Consider the following 21,357-nt stretch of genomic DNA (forward strand, 5'->3'; position numbering starts at 1 on the left):
TAAATTTTACTATTTTACTATTTTACTATTTACCGTATACAAGTACGCGTAAGTTAATTTTTGCAGTTTTTTGATTATTTTATTATGTAGAAGAAGAAAATTTATGTTCCACGCGTATTTTATAATGGTATCTACAGGGTGACTTGCCGTGCATGCTCATTGCTCAACACGCTTATTTGTCTTCAATAATACAGTTATTTAAAATCTGATTTATGTATTTTTAAATATTTTACTTACTTAAAAGTAGGACCATATTATTTTCAAATTTTTTATATTTTTGAAGTGAAAACTTCTCTTGGGAGACTGCTCTGCGCTTGAATCATGGGAGTAAACGCGTGAAAATATCAGCGACTCTGACCAACACCAAGTGACGAATGTACCGCTTTCAATCTAATACATCTAAAGTACTTACAAGTGTCTAAGTACATACATTTTATATTATATATGTGTGTGCACGCACGTTCGGCAGCAAGTATAGTAGCTATAGCTTATACTACGGTTTAACATACTATAGTACGATTGCCCATCTACTACGGTAAAATTACTTGGACGTGTACGAGCATTTATTGACCGGGTCCGTTCGCTATGAATGGTCTACCAAACGTTTCCTATAGGTGACTAAGATGGGTTAGATCGGTTAGGATTGGTAACATATTGGTTATACCTCATATATTCTTCTGCTATCAGTATACGGCCATATCTGTAAATACACGGCCAAAAATTTAATATATTCAACTCTGCTGTATCGTTCGGTTAAATAGTATCGTGTGATGTGAAATAACAATATACCGCATATGGTATACTTTAATAGGTAAATACCATATATACCATATATTATGCGGTACATCGTACATCTATAACCCGAAAAAATTACACACTTTAAGGGGGGTTCACACTACATCGTGTCGTGGCGTGGCGTTTAAAATAATTTTCCTTGATTGATCAGTTACAATTTACCATTATGTTCATAATTTCACCACAATAATGAAAAAATATATAATTTAGAGAAAACATGGATAATTTTTTTTCCCGGAAATCACATTTTTAAATACTATTATCCTTAGTACACAATATATTTTAATAACATAAAAGTAAAAAACTACTCAATCGAATATTTATTATAGGTATAACAATATTTTCAAAAAAATTATCAACTAAATAATTTACAGTAAAAAAGGGTGGTCGTCATTTAAAAAACCAAAGTTTGTATCTCCACACGACATTCCTTAAGTGTAGTATAAAAATATTCAAGAATTTAAAATAACGTTTGAATAGGTACCTATATATTTAAAAATTTTAAAAATTTGAATTTGAATAAATTTATTATAAAAGGAAAAAATGAGGGTGAGCATGCTTGGTGAATCACTCTGTATATTAGAAAAATTTAAACGATTTTTGTATTATTTCTCATCTCAAGAGAGGTCGCGGCTAATGTCGCATGTGTTATATCCGCATCTAACAAACGTACAACGTTGAGAATTTGCGTTAAGCAGAACCAATTGGTGTTGTTGGCTTTAATATTAAACTAAATTGACCTACTGGTTTTGCTGAACGCAAATTTGCTACGTGCTGTACCTATATAATATGTATATGTAAGACGTAGACAACACGATATCCGCTGTGACCCTTCTTAAATTAGCTGTGAATAATGAAAAATCCATTACAGCCTATAATATTGCAGAAAAGAGAGACGTTTCTATTCTGAAAAGTGAGGAATTTTAAAACTTACTCACTTTTACCCGGGGCACCGCGTCCAATTTATCCCGACGGCGTATTATATTAATGCACAAAAACGCGCGTGCGGTCCGTGTAATTTATTTGTTTGCAATTTTTCGGTCTTAGGTATATTTTATTCGCGCTGCAACAACGTTATACATTATCGTACTAAAATAATTGGCTATAATATGCGAATTGGCCATGTGCTCCAGACTGTTGCCAATCTCTGTTTCTGATTTCATATACATATGACTTGGGGAGAATCGCAAAGTCAAGTGTGTGTAAGGTACCTACGTTACCGTCAGCGTCATAGTAATGTGTACTATGTATTATAATAAAATATATATATATATATACGCCCAGGAATGGAAACGAAAAATAAACGGATATTTAAAGACTGTCCGTTATAATATGTCTAGATCAATGCCTTTGGCACCCTTGATCGTAGGGCCATTAGTGTTCCAAGTGCACGCCTGCGCAATCGTTTTTTGGACTCGTGACGATTGCAGCAGATATGCTCCAATTAGCGGCGGCGGGCCGAGCGGATTATTGTTTATTATAGCGCGCGAAGGATGACCGCCGAAAAATCCAAATCGAAAGGCGCACACGTGCTTTAAATATTTTATTAAATCTGTCAGTACTATTATACGTACGGTGGTAAAAATACAACAATCTATATGTGTCCTGTAATGGCTGAGACCCATACCAATGTGGGACGGTGGGTCATACATTAGTGTGCGCACTACACAATCCGTACGACTATTATATATTATATATATGGGTACTTTTTACTTATTTTTGATTTAGACTTTAAATCGTAAATTGTTTACGGCACTGAACAGTATATAATATAACACCCACCTTGCAATAAGTACCCATCTATAATATTAAATATTCAAATACAATATGCAATATTATTATTTAACACAATATAGTACGACAATAATATAGTAAAAAATGTAGCATGCTAGCTAGTAGATATTTTTTCTCTGCAAGGAAAATTGAGGAATCATAGATATGTTTTTGGTTAATATATAGTGCAGTGAAAAAATATCTAATAGCATTGTAGCATTATATACATTATGTCAGGAATTCAATTTAAAATTGTTTTATTGTTGATTTGCGTTTCTAAAGCATTAAACAAAGCGTTACGAAAATCAGTCTTGCAAAAATTCGTTGGAAAAAAATTGTGCCCACACCAGAAACATATCAAAAATATATCATAATATTTTATAGGTTTGTGTTTAACAACTGAGGAATGAAATTAAGTAATTTCATAATTTTAACTATTGTATTGCTATTGTATATACATGTGTGTAGGTAAACAAAGAAAGTCATCTAGAAATCTGGTACTGGAATTTCTATGTCTGTCTAGTACAACAATTATGATAAATATATTATTTCTAGATCGTCACTTATTGGTTATAGAATAGATAATATTAAAATAACAGACATAGGTAATTGGCCATGGGCCATTCGTGTTTCGGGAGAGGCGTACGTATCTTATATAAAACCAACAAAATCTTTAAAAAATCTGTTTTGTATATACGAATATTGTGATAATAATATCTCTAAAAACATATAAGGATATCAGATTAAGACAAATAGACTTAAGTAGGTACTCTAATATTAAACGGACCAGTACAATATATTGTATTATTTCAAGTAGTGGCGTACTTAGAACTGAATTTCGGGAGATGTATCCCCCAATAACTCATAAAAATTATTTCTTCCTGAAAATGTTGAGGGAGGGATGGGAGTATCCTCCACCCTCTATGGGTACGCTACAGATTGTAAGTCTGTACTAATAAGTTCGATTATGAATGATTATATAAAGTGCATTTACAACGTATTACGTTTACATCATGTGGTCTTCCCCGGTCGCGTTGACCATAGACGGATTTTTAATTTTTTTTATACGAATTTGCATACAATTAACGCTCTCTGGCTGTTGGTAAACTATAGTACTACTTAAATTGGTCGACATTGACAAATACCTAAACGCTTACAGTATACCAATATGGTCATACGTCGTCTGAAATTATTCAAATATCGTTTTATAATAATTATAGCTGGTATGAGGTATACCTACCATATTATTATGTTCATGATGTGATATCATTGTCATCGTTCATTGTAACGCCCCATAGCTGCAGAAAATATTAAACAGTACTTACCTATAATGTATAATATGTGTTTTTTAAATTTATTATAGAGTAAAAAAATAGCATACTTAATATGGAGCCATTTATACATAACGAGTCACGTGCACATCTATTGTATAAGTACCTACAACTATGCACGTAAACAATAATACAGAATAGAATAACGAGTACGTTAGTTACGTTTGTTTTCACTGTTACCTATAGGTATGATGTTTTTTTCTTTTTTTACCTATGTTTGACTAAAACAAAAAAAGTCTGAGTTATAGTTTGACATGACGTGTACCTATATTTCAATGATATATTAATATTTATCATTTTAATAACTAATAAATATTTATTCGGAAAATCCGAAGTACTAAATGTACTTCATAATACATTTACATAATACATTTCTTTCACGGTGTCTACACGTTATTTAGTGATGTGTCGCACCGTAATAGGTAACAGTGTTGTTCGGATTATTTGACTATTTGATGCAATTTAAACGATCACGCCTTTTACAAAATATATATTATATGGTGTAATATTTTAAGAGACTGACTTTGAGTTTGGATCGTACTCAAGGATAGGTACAATAATAACATCCGTTTGGACAATAAAACGCGTAATATATAATCTAAGACAAACATTATAATATTATATACATCACACATAAAGTTTTTGTTCATTATAAACATTGTAAATAGGATCGTAAATCTGTTGTTATATTTTCTAAATAATTAAGACGTTATAATTAATTCAATTGAAAATAATTTTTTCCACTAAAGATTTGAAATGTATAAACACTTTTTTGATAATCTTATGTAGTTTTGTACACGTAGGCATAGGCGAAAACTAAGTTTTAATAAAATTGTTAGATAAGGTGAACAAATATTATATAAATTTCTTTGATTTGACTGAAAACTATAAAGTTAAAAAAAAAAAAAACCAACCTTAAACTGCATATATTTTTATTTTATTTAGATTAATATTTCACTTTCTCATCGTTTAATCGACCACGCGTTGAAATAGAGTAAATTACAAATTGTTCGTTGTACGGACGTATCACGTCGCCATCGTCAGTACACATAATAAATTTTAAAAATAGAATATTAAAATAATATGTTTTTTCGATGATCTATTCGCTGAATTTATGGAAGGAAAACAGTGAAAAATATCAACCATTTCGTCACCACTAGTGCACACGGCACCACGCTAAATATTCTGCCAAACATTGTCTCCCCGACTCAAAGTAGGGGGAGGAGGATCGGTTATTTTTAGTTTATGTTTCCAGTATCATTTGGTCCGACCGCATTAATAAAACTGCGTGCCAAAGAACGGGTCCAAAAATAAACCATAATAAACCGAAAAAAAAATATTTGAGTTTTACTATTATAACTAGACACGAAATAGTATAATATATTATTTACTACGAAAATTGTTTAACAGCAGTAATTAGTCACGGTAAATACTGAACAATATTTTATAGAAATGGCGTCGGGAGCATATAATAGTATTTAATAATATATAAGAAAACGATTACCTAGCTCAAAATTTCTGACAGCAAGTAAAATGTATCGAAACGCTCATAATGTCCGTTAACTATAATAATATATTATAAAAGATTTAATTTCGTTCCGCCGAATCAATCACAACTTAATATTATGTACGGTATAGGTAGGTATATGAGCCTAGAATATTATTATGGCGTGTTATAGGTATCGCGCAAAAAAACTTTTGTATATATAACAAAATGTTATTATTCAGATTATTGTTACAACGTCGCTCTGTATATGTCTGTTCCACTGCAAGCACTCAATGGAGAATGAGTTGACATATTATTTAATATGTGTAAACTGCTGTAAAGGTTTTTGTTAAAGACTGTCAAAACAAAACTACCTATAATATTATATAATAGTTAAATAGCGATTCAATCATAAAAAAAAAACGAATGAAATTATGTAATATATTTAAGCGCCGTGTAAACAAATAATTTCGTAGGTACACAAGGATTGCTTTTTATAATGTTATGTAAGAGATACCTCTTACGGCGGCATCTGTAGGAAAAAAAATAATATCAATATTATTCTTGTGATAAATTTGTATTATTTTAGTTTCGGCATCAAAACCGCCGTCTGTTATTGTTTACAAAACTATACTGTCGTTCCGTTAATGTTATTTCGTCAAATTTTCGTGTCGTATAACTTTTAAACCGAATAATATATAAGTTTTTCCGACCCGTCAAGTTTTCATTTCATGACGAAAAACATGACGTCCCTCGTCTGTGTCGTCATCTGCTGTGTGAAGAATGTATTTATTTGCATCGCATTTATTATTATAATATTCCGAACTGCGTTATAACATCAAACTTTAACTAAATAAAAACCGCAGACTTTAATCGGTAGGTTATAACCTAATTGTATTTGTTGTATACATTCCCGCGAGGAGACGAATACATATTTGATAAAGTTCCCGTAACTTGTGATCCTAAGTCTGACGACGAACCACAGTGGTTTTATAATAATAGTTAGGTACCTATTTATAAATTGAAGTGCAGTCGCGAGGTGGAAAACACCTATAAATTACGCGTATTTTAACACTCCGTAAAGTGCGCAATAAAATGTTCAAAGGCGATGTCTTATTACTATAAAAAAGTACTTTCAGTTTGTTACATATTATATTTTGATATTTTGTTATAATAAACATATGTGTAGGTTATATAATATAAGTGTAACCATTTTGATGTGCGTTGCAGTCCAAACGAGATTACAATTTGTGGAATCTATGCCTATATAGCTAAAGCATTAACTCTTGTTTTTTTTTATTATTCTTTAAATATAGGTATAAGCGATATTTTTGGACGATCCCCAAAACATGTCAAATACTCAAATATCCTTGTATTTAATGTAGGTATATATATTATATAACATCTAATATTATATTATATTCCTGTATTTTATCTCGATAGTGCTACGAATTTACGAATTTTGATTAATGTTCATTAAAAATTTTTTCAAGAAAAGTTGCCATTCCTTTTTTTTTAATACAAAATATTACAAAAATCATGTTACTACCATAAATGTTTATAATTTCGATAACACGCCTTGCAACAAATTATTATAAAAAAACTATAATATAGCATTATAATTACAGTTAAATACGACTTTTAAATATTTAATACGTTTACTGGCATTAGTGTAGGCATTAATGTATATAATATTATAATACTAACAGCGGTCAGCGAACCACACATTTCTGTATACACCATATTTTAAAAATAAAATCGTTGTATAAACATCTCATGAACTGGTGTTTAAATATTTTTAAATTAATCGCATATTGTATAAAAGTTTACATATATTTTGTAACTATAAATCATTTAGATTATAGGTATCCAGTGGCGTAGCCGGGAATTTTGTATGGGGGGGGGGGGGCTAAGTATAAAAAACAATATATCTTTTATTTACAATTTTTATTTTTTTATTAATCTTGATAAAATTCTAAGGTCAACACGGTTATTGAGGGGGAGGGGACTATAGCCCCCTTAGTCGCTACGCGACTGTTTTGGATATTTCTATTTTTGTTTATCGTTCTAAATGGTATCCAGCTAGTGAATAGATCGCGTAGCGGGTAAGGCGGTGCGTGTGTGCAATTTATTACCAGTGAATATTGTATATTTGTATCGCCCAAAAAGAATTATTTTATAATCTATTTATCATAATATTATTATACCACACGTTATGAACTTTTGCCATTATCACCGCATTTTATATGCGCATCCATTTAAAGCTTAATGTCGATCATATTGTTAGTTGTTACTAGTTTATTTTTCGTTCAAATATATAATATACGTAGAATACAATCAGAGGCGGCTCCAGATCAGAGGGCTCGGCCCTCTCTAAAAAATTGCATATTGGTTAAAACAATTCTCAACACTCATCAGCACAACGTTTTCTTGACAAATTGTATGTTGAGTAGACAATTTTAAGCTTGATTTGTGGGACATTATATTGTTGCACTCCACCCAAAAGTTACTTGGACAACTTTTTTTAAGTTGTGCGCCCGCCACAAATATGCGAATTATTTATCGATTGAAATATGTCTATCTTGTTTAGTAAGATATTATTGGAGCGCTCATTTAATTTTGTTCGAGTTAATTTTTGTCAGTGCAATTTTAAAAAATGTTGTGTTTCACTTCAACAGCACAATAACGTTAATTATCGGTGAATAACGTTATTTTTCGTTTAACGTCGTTTACCGTAACCTATACATTATATATTATACAATGGTATTTTACCTAGATCCTAGGTATACCGAGACATCGAATAAATTATATAAAATCACTATCAGCACTATCGTCGTTGTATAATCATAGTGTAAAAATTAACGTGGAATAATTTATATTGCGTACGTCTGACGGTGTATGCCGTATGGTATCAGCAGGGGTCACCAAATGGTAGCCCGTAGACAAATTTTATCCGGCACGCAGACAAGGAAAAAAAAGTAAAAACAGATAATATTATACGTACTAGTGTTGTAAATTTATCATTTTTGTTCTTGGGCTTTTACCGATTTTTAGCAATTATTTTGATGGGCCGCGAACAATTTTCAGATTTCTATTTTTATGTGGCCCTTCAAAAATATTAATATCGGTGACCCCTGGTACCTATTTGTATCATAATTATCGTAATTTTTTACGATACCGTCTTAGCAGCTGCTGGTATCGTGTGCATACGGCGGCGTTAATGCGCGGACGGTTGACGTCGTGAATGTAAAAAAATTCACGTGGGCGAGTCGCGCGTTGTATTTACAGCGACCATATTGTGCTGACTGGCACGTTTCCCAGAGGGTTGTGCTCATACACAATAATAATAATCACTTATTGACAATAATTATTATTGAGCTCGCACTGTATACTTGGTTGCCTACACATAATTCAATGCGTATTATGCAGTGTGATTCTTTTATCGCAAGCAATCAAGGTTATAACTGAAAAAAATGTCAGGGGGGACATATTTATTTTAATATGGATACTGGACACTTATCATTTTTACGTACAAAATATAAAAACTCTTGTTGTACTTTTAAAAATTGCGGACTCTTGGACCCCCCCCCCCCCCGAGTTACGGCCTTGTAAGCATTACACCTCAAGAAATGGGTAGGAGGAATATTTAAATTTCGTGAACAAATCACTGATGAAATGTAAAGTATGTCCGAAAGAACTACATTTACCACCCCTGGCTGTGGTAAAACAATCATTCTGCATCTACCAATACAAACGCCACATAATATAATAATATATTTATAACATTGTTGCGAGCATCGAAATCCCGTTATTTTATACTCCTTTTTCCTAGTACCTATCATCATTACATGTACCTAATGTATAAATAACAACAACCTGCACAACCTAATATAATGTTGTACTTTTTTAATGCGGTTTTCGAAATATTTCGTGATGCCGTTATGTTAACACGAGGTTCTACGGAGATACTGCAATGGTATAAAAATGTATAATAATATAGAGATTATAGTAGTTGTAAACAGCAGTGGCACCGCTGTTGGCGAATAATCATAATAATAATAATTTTACTATATTATTATCCTCATTTATTCTTGCAGTAAACGATATTATTATTTTTATTATATTTACATTATTATTTTCAACCGACGGCATTCATTGTACAATTAGTAATTATTATTGGTAATTATACCGTAGCCGCAATTGGTGCTTCTTGACGGCTCGTTAAAACGCACAATCGTCAGTTCGACACAGACGACATGCACATTAGTTGCATGTAATGTGTGTGTGTGTGTGTGTGTGTGTGCGCGCGTGCTAAAAGTAATGTTTCTAAAACGAAATTATAATAATACCGTATGATGTGTGTATAATAATAATAATAATACGAGTATTACTCGGTCGCGCCCACGTCAAATCACCTATTGGCTGTTAAATAAGTGTTAATCCACTGTATTATGAATACTTAATATCTTTTCCGCTACTCTTTATAATAAAATTGCATTTTGTTATCGTACGCATAATATAATGCGCTTTAAATATTTATATATAGTATGATATATAAATCGGATAAAGGCTAAATCGTATATAATAATGTACAACGCACTGCGCAGTTGATACACTGCTGCAGACTGCAGTAAAAAACGTATTCAATAATGCGTCAAACGTGCGAATTTCAATTGACGACGAGAAATAATAACAAGAAATTGATCCATAGTTATAATATATTCACATTTTGTGAAAATACGTGTTTTATTTGGTGGATGTAGTGCAGGTTGTATATAAAAAAGCATCAAATCACCACCCTTTCTACGTGCTTCACGGGACAGCAAAGACGAAATCCAAATGTATATACTTATAAGTAATTACTGTAGTTTTATTCATCCGATGGTTAAAATTTCATATTATATCTGTTACCTATAACCAGTCAGAGGACTATAACCAGAGGACGTCACATCCGCAATATGTGTTGTCTCCGTCTTACACACGCGACGACCTAGACAAAACGTGTTTACGCAGTCTGAGTAGAACTCACTCAATTTTGGTTTTAGAGTAAAAATACCTATTATAAAATTGAATCGTGACAATATTTCTGAGAGCAAGTCGTTGCGTTTTTTTCATTATACCCAATATAACGTTCATATTATATCGTTTAGAAATAGAACAAATTTCAACAATATTAAAATACCTTTAACTTTTCAAAATTTTGAATTTAAAAAAAACCCAACGACTTGCCTCTCGACTTACTTACTCTTTGGGATGAATAACTGCACCTCTATAATATATTATATATAAACAAACACTCACGAAATCAATAATTGATGCATTTAAATCTAATAGGGCCAGCATATTATATGTTGCGTCGTTGACAGACGATCGCGGAACGTTGCGCGCACTGGACAATTCGGTCACCGCTATAATATTTTATAATTTCAAAGTGTTCCGTTTTTATCCGCTAACGTATCCGTTTTCACCGATTGCCGGCGGAAAATAATTTATTTCCAGCTTTATATTATTATTGTACACAATGTCACCTGCACCTTAAATACCCGAGGCTGAACTTATTATACAATACGCACACTCGTGTCGACCAATAAGATCCGAATTCAGTGCGTTAGAAGTACTTATCTAAGCAGAAGTAAATACAGTCGTCGCCTAAACCGCTTTGGTGCCCTAAACCATCACAATCGATCATATTATTATAATATTATGTATACAGCTGTATATAATAATAATATTAATATCGTGTACCTATTTGCGATCTGTCAAATGATTACTCAAGGTTTCGTTCAAGTTCACAACGAAATATTTTATAAACCTCGGTACATATTATTATTATGCGGTTGTTATTTGCAGACAACGCATTATGCGTATACTTACATATCACTTACAGAGGATATTATCATCATACGTGTGCTCGCAGTAACATATTATTATTGTCAATCATTGTTTTAGATCGACGATCTCGTAACGTGATAATATTATTATTTAAAGTCAATAATATAATACCGCAATTATTATTATACTTTAGTGCGCGCACGCGATGATTATATTATATTGTTATATTATACGCGGGTACTTAAACTTGTACGTGAACAATCATCGGAATGGCATATATTATAATATTATTACCGTCGTCATTCGTGTGTATAATATATTTTAATATCACAATTCATCCACATATCATATTATCATTATATAACCTCGTAAGCCCCCCCCCCCCCCCACGTGGTTTACTGACTTGTGTGGTGCAGTTTCAAGTTTGAGTTTTGCAAGTGCATCAGTGGGAAGTTGTGTTGCCCATCAGAATATATTGTATATGGTAATGTATTTCCACGGATATACGTAATATGCTGAAAATAGTTTTTCGTCGATGAATATTCAACTCGCGATCGTGGGAATGACTGTTATTATTGGTTTAGTGCAGCAGTGTGACGTAGGCCCCTGCGGCATATGCCATCAATGTTTAGCATAATATGTCATCAATGTTTTTTGCAGTACGATGATATGATCATCATCAGTATCGTAGGCGTCGACTATGCCTAGGGAGAATAAATTATTTGTATGCGACTATTTTCGATATGGAGGGTAGAAAAGTCCTTGGACTTGTCGAATTTGTTTTTTTAACATTGATGTTTATATCTTTATTTTATTTAAAAGTAGGTACGCCACACTCGCATTTGTGTGAATTGATAAGCTATTATAAAACTTCGAGCTAAGAATATTATCTGTGTTTGTACTTATATTATATTAATTTATTAGTTATTACATAATATATTACCTGCTTAATTAATTTTTTTAAACAAATTATGATAATTTTTTTAATTTAATATTTTACGTAAGTACTATCATAATTCAATGAAAAATTGATTTTCAAACACAAAAAATATTGTACCTAACCTTTAAATTTGGTAACAGGTTAAATCATTATTCTTATATTAAAACTGACAAAGCTGAACACATTAACTTCCGAGCGACGTTTTTCATGTTACGCGCTAATAAGATAGACACAACAAATGCAGGTGTGGCGCACTCTTAATTTGATCATTTTACTATTTTAAATACAATTATAGTCTATAGATACCTAAAAAAAACCGAAATCCTTCTCTTATAATGGGGTCGCAATCCACTCATCATCCCTCAACCGCTGAAAAACACCACATCAGTGTTGGCATGACTGAGAATTTTCGGTACAAACGTCCCAGACATTTAAGATCGGTGGGTAGGTGGATGGGTACTGGGCCTTTCTGGGTAGTGGCCAGTTGTCATCGAATGGGTGTAACTAAATTTCAATATCAGTGTTTAGTAAAGCCTCAGTGGTTAGTCAAAATTGTTCACGCCGCCACTGTACGCCTAAATATTATACGCCTGCAGTTCAGAGCCCGATTCTTTGGGATTGATAAAATTACTCAGTCGAAACACTGCAGAGATCCGTTGTCCGCGTATTTATTGATATTATATTATGAGATACATCCCAACAATTTAATATCAAAATTCAAAAATATAATACGGACCTTAAAGAATAATGCGTAAATGCATAATATATTATTTTTAACACGCACTTACCCAACTTACAAACGATTTATCTTAGCGAGCAAAAATATTTTGTTTTAAACGTACTTGCCTCCAATGTAAGTTTTGTGAATATCGCGATTCGTGACAGAAAATTGATCGCATAAGTTACATAAATTACATATTATGGTCAGGGGACATAACAACACGTAATCATAAAACATATTATTACCACGCGTGGACTGATATTAAATGTGGATTTTGGCTTGACACTATCGATGGTTGCTATGATTGTAGCTATATATGTCCGGCCGTGAATAGGTTCGAGGCCGTGGGTGTCGCGGCTAAAAGCCGCATCCGTGCAGGACATTTAAATACTCATAACTTTATATTTTATTTTAGGTCCTACGGTGGCCGACAGACGGAATGTTGGCAAAAACATAAACGCTTTATCATATAATATAATAGTCTGCTGATGAACGATGATACACATTTGGCACGTATTTTTTTTTTATTCCGTCGAGATGTAAACGTGTATCTAGTGGGGAAAATCTAGGTTAAAAGCTCGCTGAATCCAAAATTAACCGTTAAGCGCATAACCATTTTACGGGTAATTATATTGTGCGGTCGCAAACCGATTACCATCCTACAAGTTGTTGTTAAAGTTCACCGCATGAAATATCTCATAATAAAATATACAATATTGCACCTGTTGTACCCGTGTAGGTACTAATAGTATAAAAAAAATATGGCTTTCATACGGTATATAAGAAGCAACAGGTTGACTCAGAAATAATATTATTTGATTTCTACTCGCGCGAATCGCAACGAAATCCTAACGCAATTTAGTCGATTGTTCTTAATGTATAATATATTTAAGTATTGCTGGTATTAATAACATTCAATTTTATATTGAATTTATTTTTTTTAATAACCTAGATAGATTTCATAACGCCGTTATGACGTACAAAAGTAAGCATAAGGTTACATAAGGCACATTTATTTATAAATTTAATATTTATTTAAATTTATAAATAGGTATACAAATTAAAAAAAAATTGAGACATATTTTACATAATAATGAAATATTTCTTTAAATAATAATTCCGATTATTAGATTCATTCAGTACGTTTCACAGTATTACATTAATATAATATCGTACACCTAAACATTAAAAAATCATCCGGTTGACAGATTTTCCATTCAATTATATTTTATTTATTTATTTACGAATTTCGTTTCCAGTTAATTTTCATACCACTGTCATTTTCTTCATATAGCATTATTTTGAAACGTATCCTGTTGTAGAGGAAAACCATTACAATAATATACTCGTACTTATAAATTGTGATCAGATCACGTGCATAGAAAACTAAATAGACTTCGTTTATAATTATTACAACTTGAATTTAAGTAATATTATAAATTAATTTCTATTTTATTGTGCACTTTAGTTTTTAATTCCATTTGCATTGTTTATACATCCGTCAACAAATTCATCTAGACGTGACGGAAATAACGAATAAATGAAAAATGAATTCGTCGTATAATTAAAACGAAAGCAATATTTTATACCTACTCTTCAGTACACTTGCTCCTTTTGTGTGCTATTAAATATATTAATATAAAAATAAATTCATTCGAATGACATTTGTTAAGAAACAGTGTAAAAGGAACTAATGTAGTGTACAATTATTCGTTTTTTAATATCACGATTCTTGTATTTGATAAAAATGTAAATTGGTACGTTCGTCGGGCTGTTATAATATGACACACAGTAATAGTAATAATATTATGTAATATGCATGGACATAATAATATAAATGTAATATACATAAAATTATTTATTCGTTATAGTTCTTATAATTGTTATGGTTGTGACTTGTGATTGTTGTCTTGTTGTTGTAGTGCTACGACGAGTGTCGTATAATATTACTTTGGGGGGGGGGGGGGGGATGGTATTTGGGAACTGAAGCATCCGCCGTTACACGTATTGAGCTTTTTTTTTTATTATAAATTACTTGGATTTTAGGTATTACGTAGAACTAAACGCATTAATTGTAAGCTATTACCAAATAATGGGTTAAATTTGTTTTCACCTCCCCCCTCTAAAGTTGTGTTGTTCATGATTAGCACCTTACGAACTTTATTATCAACATATCACCAACCATAAACAATTCTAGATCCGAAACCGATGTTTTTGATATGAATATTAACACAAATACTAAATTATCAAATATAATGCATATCGCATATATTATAGATTGCAGTTTCCAAAAGATCAAACACGAATTTTATTCTAATCGCATTGTAATCCTTAATATTACTAAAGTATATTATATCTTCTTAAAATTCTATAGTTAGGCCCAGAAATACCTGATACTTCCTGCATGGTGTTTCAATAGTTATCTGTATCAATTAGGTAGTTTATGTTCAATTGAATATATTAATAATTCAATATGTTTCTAGTTTATTTTGCAATGCTTTTTATGTATAATAGGTATATTAATAACAATAATTTTTTTACGATTTCGATTAATTACGTATTTCTGACGCATTAATTTTCGTACTTTTCATTACAAAATTATCTTTCTGACTCGTTGGTGTCTTAACTATTAATACTAAATAGACCATTTTTTAATGTCTGATTGGGAGATAATATTTTTATCCCGTTATATTCCACGAGGAATACACATCATCTAGTGAGATTAATGTCATAAACCACATTTCCTGTCCGAAGTTTTCATTCGGATTTTGTTTAAAAATAGATTTTCGGGTGGAAACATTCTCCCACCGCAGAGGACAGTGCACTGCACACGCCGTCCCAACCGAAACGCTATATTCGCAGTCTGAACGTGTGATTGCTGCAGCCTAGACGTATTGGGAAACTCGCATTTTCTTTTGATCATAATCTTTTAATTTATTTGCAAGTTCGTCTCATTTTAGACGTTGTCGTTTAATTGTTTACTTCGTTTTAAAAAATTATAACTCGAAAACCACATTAACATGGCAGACGTAGAATATCAGTTCACAACCACCGAAAGAAAAGTCAGGAAAAGCAAAAAAACCACTTCGTCAAATAAGAGGAGAGAGAGCAATGATCAGGGCGACGTTACCATCACTGAACTGGATAAAGAAAACGTGTATCCATTGGAAAATGGTCACGATGACAAGAGGTATTTTCCGAGAGCCCCTTAATTTTTTTTAAATAAAATCAACAATTATAATTTTATCTAACGTTATCGGTTGATTTGCCTAACTAAAAACGTTACTCAGTAAATGTATGCTTTTATTACATTTTCGTAATAACGTTTAATGGTTACGTATATTTTTTTTTCATAACATTTCAACACTGTCCTTTTTTACGTGTGATTGGAAAATACCTCTTGTCCGACAAATTTATTATTGGTAAGAAAAACTATTGATATATTATTGTTATTATAAAATTACAATTCGTTATTATACAAACGTATGATTTATTACATTTTAAATTATAAACCAATTCGGTTTAGTAACATTATGACATGGTAATGAAACTTATTCACGGTCACGAAAAATTATAATTCTGTCCCAGTTATAATAGTTAAAATAACGGCTAAATGGTAATATTTATACGATATAAATCTGAACAAAAGTTGTCATATTTACTATTGTGACGAAACACAACAAATCAAGTAAATCTAGGTGTAATTAATAATAATTAATTTCTGTGTTACTACTAAACAAACAAGTGACATTGTAAATAATATCTGTAAGAATAAGTAGTCGGTGATTATATTATGTTAATAATGTAATTTATTATTAATGATTGCTAATTAGTGATAATATTTAACATCAACAATTAAATTATTAAGCTCATACACGTATGAATTAGCCATCCCTTTTTCTTCAAACCAGTTTAGTTTATTTATATATAATTAATAAAAAAAACCTAATAAAATTAGTTTCATGTGTGTTTGGCAAAAAAAATAATTCTGTTACTTCATTAATTTAAAAATGTAAGTTGAAATATTTATGAATAATTATTTGTAATGATGTTGATCGTATTATACTATTATGTTAAGGGTTTTTTTTATTTTAAATTTAACAAATATCCACCCAAACGTCATATTACATACGGTTAGGTAAGTACGTGGTCTTTCCCAAATATCATACAGCTTGGGTAAAGACTTGACTATTAAAATATATTAGGTGATTTTTGTAATAATTACGACTTACAACTTACTGCGTGATTTTAATTTTAACACGAGTAATCAAAAATTGTCTCTGGACAGCTGAGATTAATTATTAATTATTAAAGAAAATGATAAAATTTGAAATATACTTTTCTCTACCATTATTCGAATTATTGAGTATATACGATTAGCGCTTTTAGAACAAAATCGCATATTGATTAAAATATTATTATTTCATTTTACTGGTTTTTATCTAGGTAGATAACATATCAATAAAATATTACGTACCTTAATAACATATTATTGTTTAATTGAACAAGGTCGGTCTCGACAGATGTCTATTTATAATTTATTTTAAGTGTATAAAAATTAATTTTCAATTTACATTTTTCATTGAGATTTGAATATAAAAATAATAGTTATTTATTTTTTAGGTAGGTAATTAGTACCTCCTTATTACTAAGATTAATCTATTAGGTCAGGACTATTTTTGTCATAAATTAGTATGTGACAACTATTAAATATTAGCACTCCAATTTTGAAAACGAGTGGCATACAATTAATGTAATTATCGTTGGCTCGTGGTGTAGTCATAATTTTTTTTTATGTCAAGTTGTAAACACGCTCAGTTAGACAGATTTACAAATGGCTTCAAACGACACAAACAATATTATTATCGTTTACTTTTTATGGGGACTTCTATCGCGGTTAATTATAATTACATATATGTTATACCTATCTGGTAATTAATAAAAACGCCATATGTTCATAGTTATGAAGAAAATAACAATTTATTGATTTTTTTATGTCACACGACGTATATTATAATAAAATGTGTAGGTAAAATTATTCTTATAAATTATTCATTAGTTTTAGTGAAAAATAAAGCATTGGATTCCGGCAATTAAATATGCTTTCGATATAAATAAATTACTGAGTTTTTTCAACAATATTGTATTAATCCCATTTTATGTTCGCGTGTTCGATGTCTATATTGAAGGGTTATTCACTCCTGTGGTACAAGGCAGTAGAAAAGCAAGTGGAAAGTATATATACGTTTTTTTTTCACATTTTTCTCCTCATTTATTATAATATACGCTCTCCGTATAAATATAAAATGGTTTCGGTCCATGAACTTCATATTCAAATTAGACCGCGGTGCATTAAACGGTGCATAGGAATTAGCTATTAATATTCTGCATGATCGTAAAAAATAAAATAAAAACCACGACATAATACAACAGAACTTCTCGTCTAAAAGAATTAAAATCAGAACAATATCTGAGATGCATAGAACACTTTCTGAATCCATTCCCGATTATTTTTAACAATATTTTAAACGCGGTTAAATACTGATTAGCAACATATTGCAATTTCCAGTAAAAACTTTCTTGGTTTTATTCTTACTTACTCGAAATCCGTTTAAAAACTAAAAAAATTATTAATACTGCAAAAAATGATACTATAAAATAATATTATAAAGCGTCATGTAAGCTGTAGATATGAATTGATACGCAGTATTGTATAAAAATTACAATGAACAAAGATAAGTTTTTTTTCATCCTAAAAATCGAATATTTAGTAGGACAATTAGGTAGGCATTTTAAATTCTAAATGAAACAAAGAATGAATATCTGTACAAAGATGTGTGATTTTTATTCTCGGGAAGACGCTTTTCGCGGTAAAAATTGTTATGCTGTACCTCTATAAAATGCAAGTTTTTCACAAATAGGACATTGGCACAAGTAATTATTTGAATTTTTAGAGTAATTTTCAAGAAAAACGTTAAATATCGAATTTTTATATAAGATTTTGATTATTTGTGATTACACACTATAGACATTTTTGAAACGAAGTTTAAATATTTATCATTTTATAATGAACGTGTTAATATTTGATCACAAATCCTTTGTGTGTTGGCTCCTTTTTTTGAATACTCAATTATTCTACATAATATTTGTAATACAAATGAATAGATTTTATATGGCATTATTCCAGGGTTTATTATCTTTCTGAACTAAAAAAAAAGAGAAACTTAATCAAAACGTTAATCAACTATTTCTGATTGTGTCTTGCGATATTATTTTTGATATTGGAAACCTCATAACATTAAAAAAAAATTTATAGGTATTGCATTTACATGGATTCATTTTTAATTCAGAATATACTACCCACCTAACCAATATCAATAAATAAATTAATAAAAAAAATGAAATATATTTTATAAACCATAACGTATAATGATGAAAATAGTTTTCATAAATAGTGTTAATCAAACGATATAATATTATGAGAAAGGAGACACTTCTATACTGTCCAGTCTAATGGTAGAGGACACTCGGTATCGAGTCATTGAGAGTGGTCAGAATGTCTTTAGATTTAGATTTATGGTACCCATCACATTCTGCTCATGACAACATATAGGTTATTTTGACGATTTTATAGAAAATAAAAATTGATACTTTGAACTCTACGACCTCGATGATATTGGCCCCTTTGAATTTAAAGGTCAAAAGATACGAGTAATACTACGATCGCGTGAAAAGACAACGTTTTATGCGGGCGTGGTGCCTATACCTATTTGTTGGTTTGATTATTTTTTTAGCAAATTGTTCAACTCTGACATTTTCTAAAAAGTTCTAAAAAAAGAATTGAAAGTTTGACGACTTCATTATGTTCAATTCAAAGTTGTCGAAAATTTGGAGTGAAATCGACAAAACCAATAAATGAAACAACACAATACCCCCCGCGAGGGTCGTACATTGCTCTAAAAGACCTTAGAGTTCAATTATAGTTTTTGTAAAAAAAAATAAACATGATGGATGTTTGGTAATTCGGCGAGTAACTCGAATAATATTTTTCATACTTGGGTGAATTCCGTCACATTTAATCCCCAATACAGTATTATTAATCATACACGCATTTAGGTCTACTACACACCAGTAATTCGTTAAACAATAAAAGGGCAATAATTAATATCCGTGTTGAGCATTATGCTGTTATCTACTATACCGTTGAATCATTGTATGTTTGATAAAATATATATTTTTATTTTACGGAACCGATCGTTTTTAAAAAGTTCACTTTTGCAACCGATGATGGGTATTCTTATGAAATATAATACGTTTTTATATGGTTATTGATCTACGCATTGTGGCGTTTATTGGAATGAAAAAAACATACGAATTTGCATTAGTTGAATCGATATCAGATAACAATATTATAATAATAAATCCAGTTGTCACAGTATATATTTTTATATCATCGTTTATAATTTTTTTTTCTCAATTTATATTTATTGGTTTTTCTTTTCTTTTGTATTAGCTAATTTTCAGTGGAGAATACACCAAGGCTATGAACAAGGACTGGCATTCCGGTCATTTCTGTTGCTGGCAATGTGACGAATCGTTAACAGGACAGCGATATGTGCTCAGAGACGATCATCCGTATTGCATCAAATGCTACGAATCTGTGTTCGCCAACCCGTGCGACGAATGCGACAAGACCATCGGAATCGACTCTAAAGTACGTCCGTCGACCGAACTGGTTCATATTTTATAATGTCCGAGCCTTTAGGTGGCGACTTTCAGACCGACATATCAATACAGTAGCCAGGATTTTTCTTCGGGGGGGAGGGTGGAGGGGCTAATAACTTTTACACTTTTACACATTAAATACGAACTAGCCCTGATAGATAACTGTAAAGTGTTAATACTTATAGTAAATTTTTAAATATTTTAAATACAATTTAAGACTTTTTAAGCGACTTTCGCATAGACCATTAAGATAATTTTTAAATTTTCTTAACATTTCGGTGTTAGCTGAGCGGACTGCAGCCCCCTCTGACTACACCACTGCAATATATATATACCTATATATAATCTATAGTCCATATAGCATATAATAAGCCATAACTATAGAATATTTTACTTATCTATTACGGTATTTTCCTCAGGATTTGTCGTACAAGGATAAACATTGGCACGAAGCTTGTTTCTTGTGCAGCAAATGTCGCGTCTCGTTGGTGGACAAACAGTTTGGATCAAAAGTGGAAAAAATCTATTGCGGAAATTGCTATGACACTCAATTTGCTGCTAGATGCGACGGCTGTGGAGATATATTTCGCGCAGGTAATTTTTTTATGTTACCTACTAAAACCAGGATATTTCCAAGACAAATAATACATTTCGTGTTGGTACTTGGTCATACGTAAAAAAAATTTGTTTGTATAAGTATCGCAGTACTAGATATTTTTCCTCTGCGATTAAAATTGAGGAATCATAGCGGATA

General features: G+C 31.1%; 1 protein-coding gene across 5 annotated transcripts in view; it reads left to right on the forward strand.

The window, feature by feature from the left end:
- Positions 1 to 21,357, forward strand: part of LOC132944019 (four and a half LIM domains protein 2) — a 104,726-nt gene that overhangs the window by 71,798 nt on the left and 11,571 nt on the right. For 4 of the 5 annotated variants that reach the window (XM_061013230.1, XM_061013229.1, XM_061013228.1 and 1 more), the window contains 2 exons: positions 20,392 to 20,592; positions 21,023 to 21,197. In XM_061013230.1, the coding sequence (XP_060869213.1) occupies positions 20,392 to 20,592; positions 21,023 to 21,197 (376 nt within the window). Of the gene's footprint in view, positions 1 to 15,725; positions 16,069 to 20,391; positions 20,593 to 21,022; positions 21,198 to 21,357 lie in introns of those variants that run through there. The other variant, XM_061013232.1, reaches the window with a different exon arrangement.

This window comes from Metopolophium dirhodum, chromosome 4 (assembly GCF_019925205.1).
Source record: "Metopolophium dirhodum isolate CAU chromosome 4, ASM1992520v1, whole genome shotgun sequence".
NCBI classification, from domain to species: Eukaryota; Metazoa; Arthropoda; class Insecta; order Hemiptera; family Aphididae; genus Metopolophium; species Metopolophium dirhodum.